General features: G+C 38.5%; 1 protein-coding gene across 46 annotated transcripts in view; it reads left to right on the top strand.

Moving 5' to 3' along the window:
• DTNA (dystrobrevin alpha) overlaps nt 1-20,860 on the top strand; it is a 381,211-nt gene that overhangs the window by 248,731 nt on the left and 111,620 nt on the right. For all 46 annotated transcript variants that reach the window (XM_012447220.3, XM_064379277.1, XM_064379287.1 and 43 more), the window contains one exon: nt 9,731-9,811. In XM_012447220.3, the coding sequence (XP_012302643.1) occupies nt 9,731-9,811 (81 nt within the window). The remainder of the gene's footprint in view (nt 1-9,730; nt 9,812-20,860) is intronic.

Raw genomic sequence — 20,860 nt, 5'->3', positions numbered from 1 at the left:
AAAATGAACTTGATTATGGGGAAAGCACACATCTCAAGTTGAATGTTATAAAGGAAAAAGCATGGTTCTCTTCATGTCTTTTTGTCTCTTCTTCCTGCATACAGAATGAGGATGTGCAGAAGTGAGATGTAAGCCTTTTTCCCTAAGAAGGCAGTAGACAAAATTAGGTTTCCACTAAAGATTGTAAGTGATTGGTAAGAATGAGGGTCAGAACAGAAAAAGGAAAGTCCCAGATAATAAAATTCATATTTTCCTTTTTTATTCCCTAATCATCTGGTGGTACCAAGATAGCATTAGAACTAACAGAGGAAAGAAAATTAAAATTGATGTGGGGAATCTCAATCGTGTTCCTTGCTTTTTCCACTTTTAGAGATGTGCCTAGAGTGTTTGTGAGATTTTCAGCCAGGCCTTCCAATTTCCTAGACCCCGTGTGTGGTATTGTGACTTTGCCTGGAATTGTGACCTTTGTGCAGGTACAAATCCAACAGGGCAAGGAGCCTAGTGACTGCCTGTCCATCTAAACAAAATCCAAAGCAGCACAGGTGTCCTCCAACAGCATATTCTTAGGTTAAAAAGGCAAGAGTACATCATGGGACAATGTCTTCTCAAACACAGTAGAAAAAATTAATATTTACCATAAAAAGGAAATAAAATCTGGGGAAAATCTTTGAACTTATCATTATAACACTACAGACTGTATCAGACAGCACACTGTATAGAACTATAAAAGTATGCATATTTAATGATTTTTAAAAATCCTTCTTTGAGTTTAAGTATCCATATGTTTTCCTTATGCAGTGCCTGGCTCAGACAAATACATATGTTACAAATGTCCATTGAATTAAAATTGCCCAACTCAAAGAAAGCTTGACACGATTTTTAGAGACATAGAAATAAGACAACTCTAAATTTTTATTCAACTGAGAGAGACTTAAGAAAATCACGCATTTGCTTCCCAAATTATAACTTTATCTTTTCATAGAAACATCTCAGCAATGTCTTGCAGCTTTGTTAGTTCTATGAGTTCTTTTGTTTAATGGTCAGAATAGATAAACAGGCCAAATATGTGTCTTTCCTCCCTGGGTGTTCCAACTCAAAGATTGGCAAAAACAGCTAAACATGTCCGGCCTTATTAATTTATTCGTTTGAGCAACATGTTTCTATCAGCACTAAGTAGGACACATCCACAATAAGTAGGATTCTGTTGGATAAAACAATTGGCTGGTTTCAAAGGGAGCAATTGATTTTGACAGGTAGACTGTCATACAAAAGAGAAAGGTGGTATCATTGAGAATGTGTTAAATGGTTGAAAAATATATGGGTATCCCAGCTCTATCAGCAGCACACCAAAGAAAGGAAAGGAAACTCTTATCAGAGAAGACTGACATCAAGATTCGAAAAGTAACTTCTAGGAATCTGTGCTTTCTAGACGGGGAGAAAAAAAGGACTAGACTTGTAAATCTTTTCATCTAAGTATTATCTAGAAATATTTAAAGAAAAAACAACAAAAGAAAGTGCCAATGAGATTCTTTGCTTTAGAAATTACAAATGTGAAAGAAAAGTTGTAATGGACAGAGTTAAACAGGCTAGGAAGAGTTTTTTTTTAAGACTATTGCACCAGGGGAGAGAGACTGAACTCAACTTCCCTAGAACAAAAGTCAGGAGGTACTTTAAGCATTGGGAAAAAATACTGGAGGACTTCAGGGAGGAGGTTGGTCAATGTGATTAGGCCATCTGTTTGCTAATTGTCACATTTAAAAGTTAGGCTTCTACCCTTCTGATAAGACTTGGAGATAGAGGTGATACGTACCTCCTTCAATGATTATATTTCAAAGGGCTGCCACCCAGGTTCTTGAGAAAGACATTACTGGGTTGTAAACTTGGCAAGATATTTACATCTCAAAGCAGCATAGAATTTACAATGAAAAGTTTTCTAAAGTAAATGCTGTAAGAAAACAGAGGTCAGAAGCCTGGGGCAAGGAAGATGTCTGTCTAAAGTCAGGCAAGTTGAGAAAATCTTGGCCTTAGAAAGAGAGAGCAATTATAAGAAAGTCTGGCAAATTCAGGTGATTTAATTAGAGAGAGCAATTGATAAAAAAAATTTGGCAAATTCAGGTGATTGAAGCACATATGTGTTAAACATTCACTCTTAGCTCATTACTATAAGCAGCAGAAGCAGGAAGAAACAGCAAAGAAATGAAATTAAAAGAAGCATGGACTGAAAAACAGAAATAATAGCTTTATGTAAAATATCGGGTGACCACCTACTTTGATTTAAGAAATTCTGTACAAGTTCTCCCCTAACCAAAAATTGTCTTCAAAATAATGCCCTAATTATCAGTTTGCTTAGTACTGTGGATGAAAGCTGTAAAAAAAAAAAAAGCTCTAGTTAAATATAAACATCATCCTCACCTTGGCTTTTTCAGCCATCAAATAAGTTTAGCAGCTCAAATAAGTTTATTGGACTGATTTTTAACAGAATAAATTGTTCTTGGAATTAAACTGTCCTTCTTTTCTGTTTTTCTACTCTCAGAGCACATTTACTTAGCCTTACCTGGTTACTTGTGAACATGTCCACACCACTCACTGCTGTGAACTCCTTTTTAGGGACAGACCTAGGACATGTACCTTCAAATCCATTCACCTTAGATGCTGAATCAGTGCTTGTTTAAAAGCTGATGGGGCACAGGATGGGTAGGTTTTAATGGAAGGGAAGTGAATGGAAAACACTCTTTGAGAACATGGAAGGCTGCCTAACAAGGTAAGAAAGATCTTGGGAAGAAATGACAGTGTTGCCACTGGCCTCTCAGCAGAAACAGAACCTGAAACCAAAGGGAGGCAAATGAAATTACTTTACAAATACTGTTTTTGGCTTTTGCTTTTGTTTTTATTTTTGTTTTGAGGCACAGTTTCACTCTGTCGCCCAGGCTGGAGTACAGTGGGGCAATCTCGGCTCACTGTAACCTCTGCCTCCCGGGTTCAAGCAATTCTCATGCCTCAGCCTCCCAAGTAGTTGGGACTACATGTGCACCACTAGGCCTGGCTAATTTTTGTATTTTTAGTAGAGATGGCATGGGTTTCACCATGTTTGGTCAGGCTGGTCTCAAACTTCTGACCTTAAGTAATCCACCCACCTTGGCCTCCCAAAGTGCTGGAATTACCATGTGAGCCACTGCACCCAGCCTAAATACTGTTGAATTATTTGAAGGCAGGCTGTCCTTCAGAGTGTTGGCTGGAGTCAGCACATGCATGATTGAAAGGAACCTAAGGCATGATTTTGAAATGCACACTATGAGTTTTAGGAATGCCAATCTAAAAAATTCAGAAAAATGACATGAATGACCCCACCACCACAGGTTATCATGGATAGGGGACTGTTTTCACTTCCTTCTTTGTTTCTCATGCTCCTTACTCTCTTTCAGATATTAACACCATGGATCACCACCCCAGAAATTCTCTCTGTCACCACCCAGCCCAGTCTGCTGCTTTTTCTGTCCCCTCTACTTCTCTTTTTCTGTCTCTTAGTATCCTCTAGCACTGAAGTCAGAGAATTTAAAGTTTTCTTCTTGGCCAGTTTTCTCCATATACAATTCGTCTTTCTCTCAAGGCTTTGCCTTTATTGCTCTGGCTCTTGAGTATTCAGAGTCCCCTGGAACAACCTCCCATTTCTCATAAGCCAGCTTATCCAAAAAGGCAGCACATAAGCTAAACTTCCCTTCTAGTCTTGTCAACTTGTCAAGTCTTCTGCTAATGAAGCAGCTTGAGGAGGACTCATTGTCAGCTCCACTAATAATGCCCATCACAAAAATATCTATCGTCCCTGCCAAGACGGCTCCATTCTAGTGTTCCCAAAGCCATGCCGTTTTTGAACAACTGCCAAATAGCTGGGCACAGTTCAGAAGTGGGGAGGACCCTCCTATTCCCAAGTTTGTGCCTCATTTTGTCACTAGAATATAGAATAGCCCTACTTGTGCACACAGTCTCTTGTTGGAAAAATATTCCCAATCTTGACCCAGTAGAGCACACTACTACGTTTTGTATGCTTATTGATAATTCCTGGAATGTACTAAAGCTCTAATCCTTATATCCAACTATCCGCTGGATATCTCCACTTGGACATCTTACAAGCAACTCAGACTCTAGCCCAAAACCGTCTTCACCCATCAACGAACCTATTCCCCGCTGTTTGTACCTTACTTAGCTCAATGAGAAAGACTCTATCCCATTCAGCTACCTAAGATAGCAATCATTTTTTACCCCTAAACTCCTCCTTTACCTTCTTCTCAGTATCTCTCCCTCTCTCTCCCTCCCTCCTTCACACACACACACACACACACAGAGCCAATGATAAAGCATGGCAGAGTTCAGGCAGCAGGTTCATCATGGGCTTCATTTTTATTCTGTAAATATATGCTGAGCAAAACTTTTAAATGAATAAAATATTTAAGAATTGAAATGATGATATATTAATAGAAGGTTTTATAATGAGCTATCAAAATATAGAAGGCAAAACATACAAGAATTGTGTGAAAATGTTCAGAGTGCAAAAACTAAAACCAAAAATTAGATAAGACTAGTTGTTTGATTGTTAATTGATTGGCTTATTGGATGAATGAACAAATAAATGGGTGGGGAAAGGTAGAAGGAAGCAAAGAAGGGAGCGAGAGGGAGGGAGAGAGGGAAGTAGGGACAGAGGGAGAAGGGAAGAAAGAGAATCTCTTTAAAAAGGGCCAAAGAAAGGAAAAACTGCTGCTGATAACAGTGTAAACCATCAGAATTTAACTGTATCTTTGATGTCATATTTATTGCTTCCTTCCAACTATGACTTGGGTACAAGAGGTTTGAGGAGATGGTGCAAGAGCACTAAGTTGCCTTAAATAAATTTGTTTTAATTTTTTTATTATGAAAACTTTCAAATATATATAGAAGTAGAGAAAATAGTATTTATCTCAACCTTTAGTTATGTATGCCATTCCCCACTGTATTAGTATGAAGCAAAACTAACAAATCACTTAAATGAGTGGAATCTCCAGACTTTAAAGAAATATATCCCAGTGATATAATTCAAAAAAAAACACTATCCATTATTTTGAAAAAATAATGAAAAGCACATTGAAAAAAATGTGATGGAAAAATTCTGTACTTTTTTATTAAAAAGAAAAAATATGGATTCCTTAGAGTTTAGGGTATGAACTTGTTATAAGTTTCATGATGAACTGGATGTTTTTCTAGATCTTGGCCAAAATATAGTGGTAATTCTAGACATGTCAACATACTAAAAGCAAAGATTGCTCTGCTAATTTTATTTCTTTACTCATTTATTTAAATTGTATCCTTTTAACAAATAAATTAAGTCAGCTAATATGCTTTTTAATAAGATTACCAGACTGCTGGATCAGGAAAATACCATCTGATAAAAATTAACCTTAATTTCCACAAGGTATTGACAAAAGCTCTTAGACTGTGCATGTGTTGGGGCATTGTGGACTGTGTCACAGTACAGTTAGGGAGATTTATAGGGAGTGTCATGACCATGTCTAAAGGCACAACTAATGGGTCAGTCAACTTGGAGGAAGGCTTCTAGTGGTATCCTGGAAAGCTGTTTGTGGCCTTGTTTTGGTCCATTGTTTTAATCAATGACTTGGATGAAGACACAGAAGTCACACAACTAATTCCAAAGTAGGTTTTTGGGTTTATAAACTTTCAAGAAAAGACCACACATGTAAAACTGGCTTAAGTTCATGGTTTGTTGGGGCAGAGAAAAAGAAATTTATTGATTGATTGATTGATTGGAGATGGAGTCTCACTCTGTTGCCCAGATTGGAGTGCAGCAGCATGATCTTGGCTCACTGAAACCTCCGCCTCCTGGGTTTAAGGAATTTTCCTGCCTCAGCCTCCCAAGTAGCTGGCACTACAGGCACATGCTGCCATGCCCATCTAATTTTTTTTTTTATTTTAGTAGAGACAGGGTTTCACCGTGTTGCCCAGGCTGGTCTCGAACTTCTGAGCTCAGGCAATCTGCCCACCTCAGCCTCCCAAAGTGCTCAGATTACAGGCGTAAGCCACCGCGCCTGGCCAAGAAATTTATTTTGGCAAGGCAGATAAACAGAGTAGGAGGCTATGTATCATATCTCAGCCCAGCTTCTGGTTCCTTTCTGGATGAATCCTCCAGTTAACACATACGTTGACTGTGCACGGTAGTGTGCTGCTATATCTGTCACATGAAATGTTATTGTTCACCACATCCCTTTTAATATTCAGGGTTTACATAATCAGCCAGGAAGAATTTATACAATATTTATACATCTGCAGACCTCTTCCTGGTTCTTGAACAAAGCACAGGGTCAGTTAAGTCCACACAGTAATAGTACAGGAGAGAGCGCTTAGTGCACTTCAGGCCCAAAACAGCATCTCCACATCCTGGAGAAGTGCACCTTTGCCATATTTCCCAGAGGACTTCAATCAGAGGAAGGTGCAGAGGTGCCAGGGTTACCGTTCTCAGAGGGTAAGGTCTTACAGAAAGTGAGAAACTTAACTATATGCCACATCACAATCCTTTTTTCATCTGGAGCTTAAATCATTATGCATGAAGAACTTACACAAATAACCTATGCCCCTAATGTTTTCTTTTAAGTGATTATTTACAGATACTGAGACTCTCCTGATTGCTGGGCCAAACTTAGCACCAATAAAACTATATCCTCATCAGGGAGCAAAGGCTGATTTGGCATTCAAGCATTTCTGATAGTCTCTCTGTCTCTGGTTATCAGGCATCCTAGAGAGCTCATTCTCCACATAAGTCTCTCAGATTTACAGAGGGCATGAAACTAGGAAAGATTTTTGAAGTTCCAGTGACAAAATAAGAACTTTAAAAGATACAGGAAAGTTCAAAGTGTGAGCTAAATTTCAAAAGTAACTAACCAGATAAATACGAAGTCCTACTCTTAGCTCCAAAATAGGCATTTAAATAGAAAATAGAGAAGATTTGACTTATATAGAAGCGCATATGATTTTTCAAACCAGTTTTTTAATGAACTTCAAACTTAATAAAAGCTGGGATAATGAGCTATTTTTTAAAAAAAGATCACATTAGTTAAGAGTCCTTATCAAAGGTAGAAATAATTGCTTTCTGTATATTCTATACAGGTAAAGCAATAGTTATTTGGATTAATTTTGGACACCTAATTTTAAAGAAACATTAGCCAGTCATAGAACAGGGTGACTAGAAAGTTTAAGGGTCTCAAACCATGCTTGATAATAATGAAAATAATAGCAACTTCCATGAATTGAAGCCCCACTGGGTGCCAGACAGATAAACACTATACCTGAAATGGCCGTGGAGTTGAACATCCGTTACCCTAAGAAAGTCAAGGAGAAGTTACTTCCCCAGCTAAATTTTAAAGTCCATGATAACTGGGACTTTTGTACATAATTTTCAGATGGTAATGAAGATGCTGATAATGATAATTTAGATGTTTTGAAATATTTGAGAAATGAATTTTCAAGTGGCAGGGAGAAAAGAGTATCTGACTCCAGGCGAAACTGCATCAAATAGGTTGAAGTTACAGGGAGGTAAATCAAAGCTCAAATATAAAAAAGAAATTTCTATCACATATTATTGTTCAGAAATGGCTCACGAAGCCCTTAAGATGGCCTATTTACTGCTAAGTGGTCATTATATTCCCAGTGCAGAAGTCAAGACTTTATATCTATCTATTACCAGCCAGTGAAGTTGATATTGTTGTCTCATTTTATCCGTGAGGAAATTGAGATGCCAAGGAAAAACTTGGTGAGACTCACACAACTGGGAAGTGACAGAATTGAAGTTTACTAACTTTAAAGTTCACTTATTTTCACAAGTAATAGTCTTCTCTATCATTGGAAATAATCCTACATGGCCATTGGCCAAACGTTCATCTCTTGAGAACATTTCTAAGGGAATTCCTGCATTAGGTAAGAGTAGTTCCCCATCTCTTTGATTCTTCAAGTGCTCAGTGTCAATAAGCCTGTTTGTTAAATAATAAGCTTTATTAAGAGTGACCATTTGATGATTTGATTTGTAAAACCACAAAGTCATAGGACTATGGGCAACACTTTAAGTAAATCTGAAGATATCAGTTTGAGTTGAGGAAATGCTAAGTGCCCTAGTGAGGACTACTTGCTAATTCATCCTGAGTTTCACTGGAAAACACTTAATCGGCCTTCTAATATAATTGCTTCCAGGATAGTTCATTTACTTCTTATTCCATTTTGCTCTAAAGGATTCACATAGTACATTTTATTAGTGTATGACTGGTAAAGATAAAAATTCAATACATGCCTTTATATCTGTTATAAACCATAAACATGGGCTTTAAAAAGCCAAATATGTGGAAGTGGAGAGAAGCAGACATTTATTGAAAGTCTAATGTGTTCTATTCACAGTCTAGAGATTAACTAATTCAAAGAAAGGTGAGAGGAATACTAGGAGCTCAGGTATTGATATAACAAGCAGCCCATCTGTAGGGTATTGAGACGAGACTTATCCGAGCCTAGGCGAAATTCTGTGGTAGAAAGTAGTGAGCAATGTTGTTAAGTAGGTAAGGTGGAAAGAACCAGAAAATGAGCTTGGATTCTGAGTGGAATTTTTAGACCTGATGTTCTGAGCATCAGGAGCCATGCTAGACTCCTAAGTGGGAAAGTGGAATAAGGAAAGTAGTTTAAGAATAAAGGGAGGGCCGGGCGCGGTGGCTCACGCCTGTAATCCCAGCACTTTGGGAGGCCGAGGCGGGTGGATCACGATGTCACGTGGTGAAACCCCGTCTCTACTAAAAATACAAAAAATTAGCTGGGCATGGTGGCGCGTGCCTGTAATCCCAGCTACTCAGGAGGCTGAGGCAGGAGAATTGCCTGAACCCAGGAGGCGGAGGTTGCAGTGAGCCGAGATCGCGCCATTGCACTCCAGCCTGGGTAACAAGAGCAAAACTCCGTCTCAAAAAAAAAAAAAACAAAAGAACATAGGGAACGTGTTCCCTCTAAGTTAGGAAGGAACTGGAAGCCACAATAAACCAAGGGTAGAGGTTGTTTTAGAAACGCATCTCTTCCTCTGATATTGACAGGAAGGATCACAGCAAAGTTATTAGTATTAAGAATGAATACTTATGCAGCACTTACTGTGTGCCAGACAGCGTTTAAGTGCCTTAGATATATTCACTCATTTATCCTTACAACAGTCCTGTGAAATAAGCACTATTATTATCATCATCCCCATCTTCCAAGTGAGAAAATTGAAGCTCTAAAAGCAGTTGGCCTAAAGTCATACAGAGAAGATGCGCAACAGTCAGTACATGGTCACCTAACAGCCAAGTTCTAATGACCAATAGCAGTGCACTTTAAATGATTATTTGATGATAGTATCTGTATCATCTAGCTGTTTCACTGTAGGTCACAGCTTGAGCAGATTGTTCTCAGAAGTGATGGGCACAACAGGGATGACATTGTGTTTCTTGATCCATGAATATGGTTGACAACCTGATCTCCAATGTTGATTACATGTTCTCTTTTTCCCTGGAACCTGAGGAACCTGTCCTTGAATAGGACAGACTTGTTCAAGTCTTAAAGTTATATTTATATTCTAATAAAAATAATATTAGGTGTAAGGATTATATCTGCAGATGTTTTATTCATAAACATTGTTAATTCCTTTCTGCACACATGGCATACCATATGTGTCCTTTTTCCCCTGCACTAGGGGCTCAAGATCTGGATCGCATCCGACTCTCCACCTACAGAACAGCATGCAAGCTTAGGTTTGTTCAGAAGAAATGCAATTGTAAGTATGCCAGTTGTTTGGACTAATTACCATCATGAATCCTATAGTTTACATTTGGTACTAAGTTTATTATACTAGATTCTCTTACAAATATTAATAAGAATGTTTATACAACAATAAACGGGGTATTATGATGCACACATGGTAGAGATGGCTTCTAAGTAGTCTGTCTTGAAATCTGAATTATGCATAAATACTACAGCATATGAACTGTTCAGTTCATACTAAAAGGATGAACCTCTGGATACATATACAATATAATGCTTACCTTGAAATGGTTTAAATCTGGATGGATGTTTTTCTTCTTTTCTCCAACCTTGGTTTCATAAATGCAGTACCATCAGAATGGTTTCCGAGAAGTTTATAAATGTCAAACATTAAATCTCCCTTTTATTTGTATTTTCTTTTACAAGGACAGGAAAATATTTTAAAGCTTTTGGAAAACTTTTAAGTTTTTTTCTGAAAGAACAAAATTAGCCCTTTGTGTCAGAGTTTTAACTACCTTTGTGTACATCAGACAAAAATAAGAAAAGAAACAATACTTAAAGAAACAAAAGAATTTGCTTCAGTTTCTCTCCAAATTTAAAAATGTAAGCAATAAGCTAGATCACTAGTCACAATTAGCAGGTTTATTCTCTGCTGCGTTAACACTTCTATTGTATTACCACATCCACTTTCTCTTAGGAAAAAAAAATATCAATTCATAGTTCATGCATAAGAACTTATTTTCTTTTAAAAAAATGACTGCTATAAAAATTAATAGTGTCTCATTTTTTAATTAATATTGGATGACTTTTTCTAAATGAAAACTGTAATGTTCTCCTGATACATACACATGGTTTTACAATAACTAGCATGGTAACTAGACTCATGGTAAAGGTAGAAACCAGGTATCTCCATGTGTCTACCCTCTCAGAGTCTCTAGTAGATGTTTCCCAGGGCCCTGGGCAGGTCACCTCAGTCCCAGGCTTCTAGGCTTACAGCTAATCACGACTGTGAGGATGCAAAGTACGCATCTATTCCTCAAGTTTCTCATCTACACCTTATTCTCCAGCCCCAATGGCTAAAAATGGGGCTGAAGTTTGGGGAAGGAAGGGATGGAAGAAGAACATAATTTGGTTGTCTTATTTTCATTTTCTGTTGCTTATAACAGAATACTTGAAACTTTTGCAATTTATAAAGAAAAGGAATTTATTTCTTCTTAAAATTATGGTGGCTCAGAAGTCCAAGGTCAAGGGGCTGCCTCTGGTGAGAATCTTCTTACCAGTGGGGCTCTCTGCAGTCTCAAGATGTGCAGGGCACACATAGCAAGGGGGCTGAGCATGCTAACTCAGGTTTCTCTTCCTCTTCTTATAAGGCCACCAGCCTCACTCCTGTGATTACCTATTAATAAATGAGTAGATTAATCCATTCATGAGGCAGAGCCCTCATGACCCAATCACCTCTTGAAAGTCCTACCTCTCAACACTCCCTCATTGGGGATTAAGTTTCAACACGAGTTACAGAAGGGACAAACATTCAAACTATAGCATTGGTCACACATCACATAGATGTTTTGACTCCTCACAGGAAGCTAAACAAATCTAAAATGAGTAGTGAGAAAAGTATTACAGATGTTGAAACAATTTGTCGCTGTATTTATAGTCCTAATGAGTCAATAAAAGCCACTTCCAGTCCTGGCATTAGGGGCCAAGGAAAATGTTTCCACAGAAGTTTCCTCTTCCCCCTCAAACCCATCATCCATATTAAAAACAAAAAGAAGAATCTCTGTATTTTCAGCAATTAAAAGGGATTCAATTGTCCCACTCTCTTATCACGTGTTACCACTACAATGGCCTCAAAATTGGAGGGGAAGGCAGAAGGCAGGGGTAGGAGCTCTGTCTTCCTTAAAGCTTTGCCAACAAGAGCCTTTCTTAGGCTCCTTTCAGGAAAGCTAGGGATTTCCAATAAAAGAGTACAAAATGGTAAGAAGGAACACAGAAAAAAAGCAATAAAGGAAAAAAAGGAAAAGAAGGGAAGGGAAGGGAAGGACTCAGGGACTCAGGGACTTGGCAACACTGCACTCAACATTAAGGTGCACACACTGCGTTGTCCCCAGTTGTGGTCCACGGGCCTTATCCCATGCCTCCTGCTCTCTGAGAAAGTCGCTTTCTCATTCCTGGCATTTCCTTTTCCTCTTTCTGTTCTTTTCTGGTCCACATCCTTATCCTGCATCCAGAATTGTCTTGGAATTTCTTGAAAAACAATAGGGAAGAAATGACAATGCTAATCCATCCTTGGGTGAAAATAGAAGCTTATACCCACCCAGTGGCCCTTCAGTGTGTCCATTCATTGACCTCTTAATAGTAAGTGTATAATGAGCTCCTGCTATACATTTGACATCGTGCTAGGTACCAAGGATAGTGTGATGATGAATGACATGCAATCCCTGCCTTCAAGTTGCTCAAAATCTAATTGAGCAAGTGGGCTTTTAAGCAGATTTATAACACCATGTAGAAAGATAATGATAGAAATATGTACGTGATATGTGAGAACTTCAGGAAATATGTGCCCTGACTTGTTGGGGTTGAGGATCACTGATAGGACTTTCCTAGAGGAGATATCAGGAAAGTCTTATTTACTTTACAGTCTGTGGGTCACTGATAGGACTTTCCTAGAGGAGATACCAGGAAAGTCTTATTTACTTTACAGTCTGTCTACCTTACAAAATTCATTCAGCATTTCATGATGAGAAGAGATACTACATTCTACAAAAGTTAGACCAAGTTAAGGCTCAAGAAAGAACAACAAGTATATTTTGAATGCTCTGCTAAATTCAGCTGCTCTTAAAAATTGTTTCTATTCTGATCAGAAGGATTAAATGCAAGTACTATATATCTTTGAGGAGTTTTCCTTTCTAACAATAAATACCGCAGTTGTGATGTTCAGAGGTATTTGTAAAATGCTTACATAATTGATCTTGGCTTACCTTAATCAAAGTTGAAACCTTCCTTCTAGAAAGTTAACCAACCAGAAGCAGCAATGTTTACACGACATAACATTAGTCAACATTGAATATATTTCCTGATTAGGGGAAAGTAATTTTAGTCTGCAATAAACCTAACCCACAAAAAATTATGATACCTTACAATGGAGTTTTACTCTACAATGAAAGAAATAAGAAACAAAATGTAGGTAGCATATTTGTAAGTGCATTGCTTTATTGGAAAGTGTCTTATATTTGGGCTGCTCTAACAAAAATACCATAAACTGAGTGGCTTATAAACAACATTTATTTCTCATAGTTCTGAAGGCTAGAAAATTGAAAATCAAGGCACTGACAGATTTGGTATCTAGCAGCCTTCTGGTTCACAGGTGGCCCCTTCTCATTGTGTCCTCCCATAGTGGAAGAAGCAAAGCAAGGTAGCCCTCTGAAGCTTTTTTTTCAGACTGGGTTTCGCTCTTGTTGCCCAGGCTGGGTGCAATGGTACAGTCTCAGCTCACCTTAACCTCCACCTCCTGGGTTCAAGCGATTCTCCTGCCTTAACCACACCACCACCACCCCCACCCCCCGTAGCTGGGATTACAGGCATGCACCACCACACCCAGCTAATTTTGTATTTTTAGTAGAGATGGGGTTTCACTATGTTGGCTGGTCTCCAACTGCTGACCTCAGGTGATCTGCCCGCCTCAGCTTCCCGAAGTGCTGAGATTACAGGTGTGAGCCACTGCGCGTCGACCTGAGGCCTCTTTTATAAGGGCACTAATCCTCGTCATGAAAGCTCTGCCCTCAAGTCCTAATCAAGTAAGGACTTGGTGTTATTATGAGGTGGGGCTAAAAGGCCCCATCTCGTAATACCATCATATTAAGGGATTAAGTTTCAACATAAGACACAAATACAAACATTCAAACCGTAACAGAAACTCATTATAGTATTTACTTCAGAGAAATCAATGAATCTTAACTGAAAATAGATTGCTTACTTTTAGGTCCATACCTCATTTAAAATTTATAAATTTTAAATTTTAGTTTTGTTAGTGTATACTAACAAAACTAAGTTTTAAAACTACATAAAGGAGGGGAAAAAAACAAAAACTGGCGCTTATAAAGCTATCACCTAGAAAAAAATGAATATTGTCTGGATATAACACAGACTATTTAGGTTTTTAGGTGATTTCTTTTGTATCTATTATCTAAATTCAGATTTCATATATTTTGGTTAAATCTCCATAGTTCATTCCCCACAGCCCTTTCCTATTTTGTTTATGATTTTCCATATGGAGCACTTGTTCCTATCACTGATGTCATGTTTATTTTCTTCTATTCAATTCCTAATGTATGCTGAGAATAATCAGTTCCCAGGGTTCTCAAAGGACTCTGAACAAGAGGCCACTGTGACCCATGAACTAAATGAGGTCCAGAACCTACCTTTTTATAGAGCATGAACTAATAGTTTTTACAGATAAATATTTGTAATCGATTCAATAACAGGAGACACTGACTTATAACCCCAATTTTTAAAAATGTATGCCCCCAAGAATTACATTCTTCACATTGATAGGTCAGCATTGTCTTAATGTACTCAATTATTGGATATTTAACTTCATCAGTAAAAATGTTGTGGAAATTCTTTTTCTCTCTTCTTATATATGTACTGATACGATATCTCTGATTTTGTCTCTTGATCCACAAAAGGAATGTTGACCAATCCCTGCTATAAAAGACACTTGTAAAAACCCATCTCTTTTTTTAAGTCAAAGGATTCTCCTTTGCAAATCGCTTCTTTCCCTTACCATTCATCTTTGTACCCTGCCTTACCTTCTCCATCATAACTAGCACATTCTCTAAAAAAATAAAAGAATGAATGTTTCTAAAAAATTGGGGGACACCAAGTTGGCTATTTTATATTCCAGAAGGAATGGAGCAGAACAAAAAATACAAATAATATTTTAAATGATCCTTTCTAATCAATAGCCTTCTCTTTAGCTTCCAGGTTTTTTGTTAACTTTCCACAAAAATTAATACCCATAAATTCTTATATGCATGTGCAAAATGGCATCATCTCAGCCTTTATTTTAGACAAATAGCTGTTTCTGCTAGAACATTATTTCCTTGGTCAGCATTGATGTGGTTAATGATCCAGATACCCTGTAATGTCAGCAGATCTCTTTTTTCAGAAATTACTTTGGCTTCAATGAAATGCAGCCCTAAATTCATGAACAGCAAAGGAAACAAGAGAAATAAATCAAAAATATCTAATCCCTCCTGTTTAATAGTAGGAACAAAAATTAAGAAGGCAAAGGAATACCCACAACTAACATTGCACCATCTTTTAGTCCTATTGGTTACAGCCTGAATGTTCTTTCTGTTAGTCATATCAACTAAAATTTAATTAAAATTGTGTTTAAAAGGAAAAGAAGAGAAAAGGCCTATAATTATATCTGGGGTGTCAGAGTTTCTCAAAATATTCTTTTTCTAGTAATTGAAATATTTTAAAGTATCCTTCATTCAGATATGTTAAGTTAGAACATATGCTTTTTTCTGTCATTGTCTCTAAATTTCTTTTTGAATTTCTTGTGAACCAAAAAATTTAGTGACCTTTTTACCTACATGTTTCCCTATCACCACAAAAGTAATCCAAGTGAGTGTCATATAACTAGTAAGTTGTGAATCGATATTCTATGAATGAATGAATATGCTCCACTAGATTCATTTCTCACCAGTCAGGTGAATAGAGTAACACTGGTCTTATGTGGCAGGAGTAGCCTTGAGCTATGTTTTTAGTAGTAAATACTAATATTCCACTCATTTTTCTTCAAGCTAGTGTATCAGTATATTCGTCTTCCTTACTTCATGTTTAAATATGTGGATTTTTAGCTGCCACTGTGAATCGTCTATTCTTGGGTAACAAATTACCATAAATTTAGCAGCTTAAAGCAGCATACATTTATTATCTTACAGTTTTTGTAGGTCAGAAATCCAATACAGCACGGCTGGATTCTTGGCTTAGCATTACATTCAACTGAAATCAAAGTGCTGGTTGGGTCTGTGGTTCTCATGTTGGGATCAGGGTTCTCTTCCAAGTGCATTCATTGTGGGAAAATGTTATTTTCTTGTGGTTGTAGGATCGAGACCTGGTTTCCTTGCTGGCTCCCTTATTCCTTGCCTCATGGTCCCTGTTGGCTGTTGAGGGCAGAGATGTTTATGGCTTCTTCCAGCCGAGCTAGTGTGTCCTCTCTGACTTCCCCATCTATGACCAGCCAGAGAAGACTCTTTGCTTTTCAGCAACTCACATGTTTATATCAGGCCCACTCAGATGATATCCATGTTTTAAGGTCAACTAATTTGGGATCATAATATCATTTGCAAAATCCCTTCACAGAAGCCCCTGGATTCATGTTTGAATAACTAGGAGAAAATATGTGACACCACGCACCAGGAATCGACCACGCTGCTCAAGAACATAGATTCTTGTATTTTCCAGATAATGATGTATAACATCTTGGATGTAAAGTTTAAAGTAGGAAACTCAGGCAAGAGAAATCAAACCAGAGAAAGAATTGTGTTTAAAAGAGAATGATTAAAGGATCCTCCCTAGTCAAGGAGTCAGCAGGAAAAGCAGGAATATTCACAGTAGGGGAAATAAACTGCAGATGACTAACCCTTGGAGCACAATTATCTTGGTTTGTATTGTTGCAAATGTTTTTGCTACATATTTTCATTCCTGACGTTGAATCATTCTAGACACTTGTTTAGAATAAATAACATGTATTGTGCTAGAATACAATGTTCCCAAAAATTCCCTGTGGGAAAGTTGGTGGTGGCAGTGAAACATAAACGAACCTATTAAAGATGCTATGTAATAGGACAATGGAAAAACTGCTCCTGTCTGGCACCCTGGACCTATAGCAAAATTATTTCCCCTTAATGAGAATAAACCTCTGGATGAGAAAAGCAATGATTTTAAAGTCCTGATGATTATGATATGGGTTTAATTAAAGCTGCTGCTTCTCTTTGTGTTTAAGATCTTAAAAATACAAGGTTTCATTTCCTTGTTAGTAGACTTTTATTTCAGAGAATGCAGGAAACTTTGCTCAAGCTGCTACCACTGCATAACCTGTGAACTAAGCCATACCTGTAATCTCATTTCCAGGCATCTGGATGTAACACATGGCTTCCTTCCCTTTCTTCTGCTTCTGTATTATACATAGAAGCTGTGCCAACTAAACACTTTTACTTTCACAATTGAGGAAGAGACATCATCTTAAAATGTACCTGTCAGTTGGGAAAGAGTGATGCCTACAGAGGAATGCCTTGCAAGCTTCCCAACCCTATCTAACAGGTGCCAAGGCAAGATTCAGTGACCTTCCCCTGGTGGCCTGCCAAGCCCTGTTTCTGGGAAACTGTCTTGCTTGGCCTGGAGCTGGTCAGCAGAACAATGAAGGGATACCCAGAAGGGGTTCTCCCACTGCCTGGCTCCCAGGATCTCAGGCCTCCAGCACACACTGAGAGAAAACAGAAGTCAGTCAGGAGGACAGGGATGGGAGAGCAGTTTCTCCCATGAAATCACACCTGAGATTCTATCAGAAAGTCACTTGTGATGTCACCTTGGTTCACTCTCCACAGAGGTTTTGTTAACATTCGTTCTTATTAGCAATCACTCATTTATTTATTCACTCCACAAATAGAGACTGAGCATTTACTGCATGCCAAGCATTGTTCTAGATCATGGGGAGAACAGTGTAAGAGCTGGACCATTCAGAAATTCATTCCTATTTGCATATTCTGTTACAAAAAAACTTTACATAATTACTTATTTGTTTTAGTATACTTCTTTGACAATAAAAAATTCATTTGCAATATATTACTCTCACATGTTGAAGAGTAAAGAAAAAGAGCTAGAAGTTGGCAAAAGAAAAGTGGAAGATTTATTCCAAGAATCCTTTTAAAAGAGAGGTTGCTCCCATGGGATACCAAGACTCATCAAGTTTCTCAAGCCATAAATCTGGGCATCATCTTTGACCTCTTATCTAAACCCAGATCGAATCAGTCATAAAATCTCATCAGTTATACTTTCACATATCTCTCAAATCTATCCACATCTTTCTGTGCTGACTACAAATGCCTGGTCCAAAACATCTGTACCTGAATTACAATCTAAAATGGCTCCTAAAATTTCCTATCCCCTGAGCAATCCCATGCATAATCCCCAGGATTGCAAATTTAGTGGAATTTATTCCTGTGATTAGAATATGTTACATTGCACAGTTGCAACAAATCTTGAAGTAGGGAGATGACCTGGGTGGGCCAGAACTAATCACATAAGCCCTTTAAAAGAAGAGAGTTTTCTCTGGCAGCCACAGAAGAGAAAATCAGATGTTTGACAGGCCAGATGAATTTCCTAGGCCATTGCTGGCTTGAAGATGGAAAGTGCCACATGCTCAATCACTAGATGTTGGGAGATGCCTTGCTCATAGCCAGCAAGGAACAGGGACCTCAGTCCTACGATCACAAGAAACTGAATTGGGCTAACAAATATCTTGAAAGCATTTTTTTCCTGAGAGCCTCTAAAAGAAAACTCAGTTCAGCCAACACGTTGATTTAATCCTTGTGACACCCTGAGCAGGGAGCCCCTCATGTCATACTTGTTAACTACAGAACTGTGAGTTAATAAGAGTCTTGTTTTAAGATTATGAGTGGCTGGGCTTGGTGGCTTACACCTGTAGTCCCAGCACTTTGGGAGGCCGAAGCAGGAGGATCATGAGATTAGGAGTTTGAGACCAGCCTGACCAACATGGTGAAACCTCATCTCTACTAAAAATACAAAAATTAGCCAGGCATGGTGGCACATGTCTGTCATTCCAGCTACTCAGGAGGCTGAAGCAGGAGAATTGCTTGAGTCTGGGAGGCAGAGGTTGCAGTGAGCCGAGATTGCACCACTGCACTCCAGCCTGAGTAACAAAGCGAGACTCCATCTCAAAAATAAAAATATAAGGCAACCTTTCTGCTATACACATCAAAGCATGGAACTGCACTCCAGTGGCATCTGTGAGAAAGAAGACTGCTCAGATGTGTGTAAGAGACACTGGGACATATGCTTTATATAAAATTCAAAGCAAGACTGAGACTGAATAACCCTGTAGGTTTAGGAGGGGGGTGGACACTTTGTTTTACACAGCTGATGAAGCTCAGCATTGTTTACTGAAAGCTTTTTCCATATCTGGTTCCAAGTCCCTTATCATCACAGTGGGAGAAAAAGGAACGAAAGGCAGGATCTGGACAAGGAGCAGGATAACAGAAGTGAGAGAGAGAAGTCAAAGTCAACCATTCTGAGTAACAACACCCCCAAAACATCCTCCAAACATGGAGAAGCCACATAAGGAAATAACACATGAGTATTTTCTACCACAAAATGAAGTCGCTCTCAAAGAGATATCTAAACCTGAATCAGGTCTTCTCACTCCTCTGCTCAAATTTCTGCAATGGCTCCCCACTTCCCTCATGGCAAAAGCATAGTCCTGAAAATGGTCCAGTGGGCTCTACAGGATGAAGTCTTTTTCTATTCTGCCCTCATCTCCTCCCACTTTCCTATCTGGTCACTCTGCTCCATCCACAGTTGGCCTCCTGACTTCACTGGGAACATACCAGGTATGTGCCCGTCATAGGGCTTTAGCACTGACTGTTCCCTTTACCTGGAGCGCTCTTCCTGTAGAGAACCCAATGGTGGACCTCCTCACCTTCCTCAAGTCTTTGCTTACTTGTCATCTTCTTAGTGAGCTCTCTACCTTGGCAACCCCATTTAATATTCCAATTCCCCTATCCCCCTTGTCCTACTGTTTGTCTTTTTCCTAAAGTACATATTACATTCTAATATGTGCTATGCTATGCTATACAATTTACTTAGTTGTTATGTTTATTACATCTTTCTCAACTTGAGTGTAGGCTTCTTAAGGGCAAATATCAGTGTATGTCTTGTGTACTGATATATTCCCCATACCTGGCACATGATAAGTGTTCAAAAAATAAGTAAATTAACCTTTTGAGACTACTGGGGAGAAGCTCTTGAACAATAAAATGATGTCAAAGATAGTGTATGGTTCAGTACGTATTAATTTTAAATGAATAAAATACCACTGGTAGTCTACCTAGTGTGTTGTCATTAAGTTGTATTTTAGAAATGAAAAATATTGATAGACAACTTCTAGGTTTACCCCAATACTCAGTATTAGTCCATTTTCACACGGTATTAGTCTGTTTTCACACTGCTATAAAGAACTTCCCTGAGAGTGGGTAATTTATAAAGGAAAGAGGCTTAATTGACTCACAGTTCCACATAGCTGGGGAGGCCTCAGGAAACTTACAATCATGGCAGAAGGTGACGGGGAAGCAAGCATCTTCTTCACAAGGCAGCAGCAGAGAGAAGAGAGCAAGAGAGGAACTACCAAACACTTATAAAACCATCAGATCTCCTGAGAACTCACTCACTTATCCTGAGAACAGCATGGGGGAAATTGCCCCCATGATCCAATCGCCTCCCTCCCTTGATGCATGGGGATTACAGGTACCTCCCTCCACATGTGGGAGTTACAATTCAAGATGAGATTTGGGTGGGGACACAGAACCATACCTTATCATCCCCTAAGTCTGTTTTCCTCTTACATTATCTGAACTTTGACTTTTCTTTCCATAAGACTTCCTGAAAACTTAACTCTCATCATCATGTTAGTGAGGGAACTGCAGTAGCTATAAGAAGCCTAGCTAATGAACCTATGACTAGAAGGCCATGTGACAAAATCCCTTACAGAGAAAGCCCTGTGGATTTGTGAGGTTTCATGGGGGCAGAAGGATCTTGCAGCAGATTGAGGTTTTCTTTCCCTAAGTTATTTGGGAGACTTCAACATTGACTGGAACTTAAGGGCATCATTCTAAAGCTTGATAAATAGAAGCTTCTACAGGAGATTAGGAGGGATGATTACATTAAATGTTAAAAATATAAATATCAAAAAAAGACAATCTGCTCTCTAAACAGCAATAGCTAATGTCTTCGAGCAAAAGACTTTTAAAAAGAC

This window comes from Aotus nancymaae, unplaced genomic scaffold, assembly GCF_030222135.1.
Source record: "Aotus nancymaae isolate 86718 unplaced genomic scaffold, 86718_ANA_hifiasm-v0.15.2.pri h1tg000020l, whole genome shotgun sequence".
Taxonomy (NCBI): Eukaryota; Metazoa; Chordata; class Mammalia; order Primates; family Aotidae; genus Aotus; species Aotus nancymaae.
This window is presented reverse-complemented; position numbering and strand designations above follow the sequence as displayed.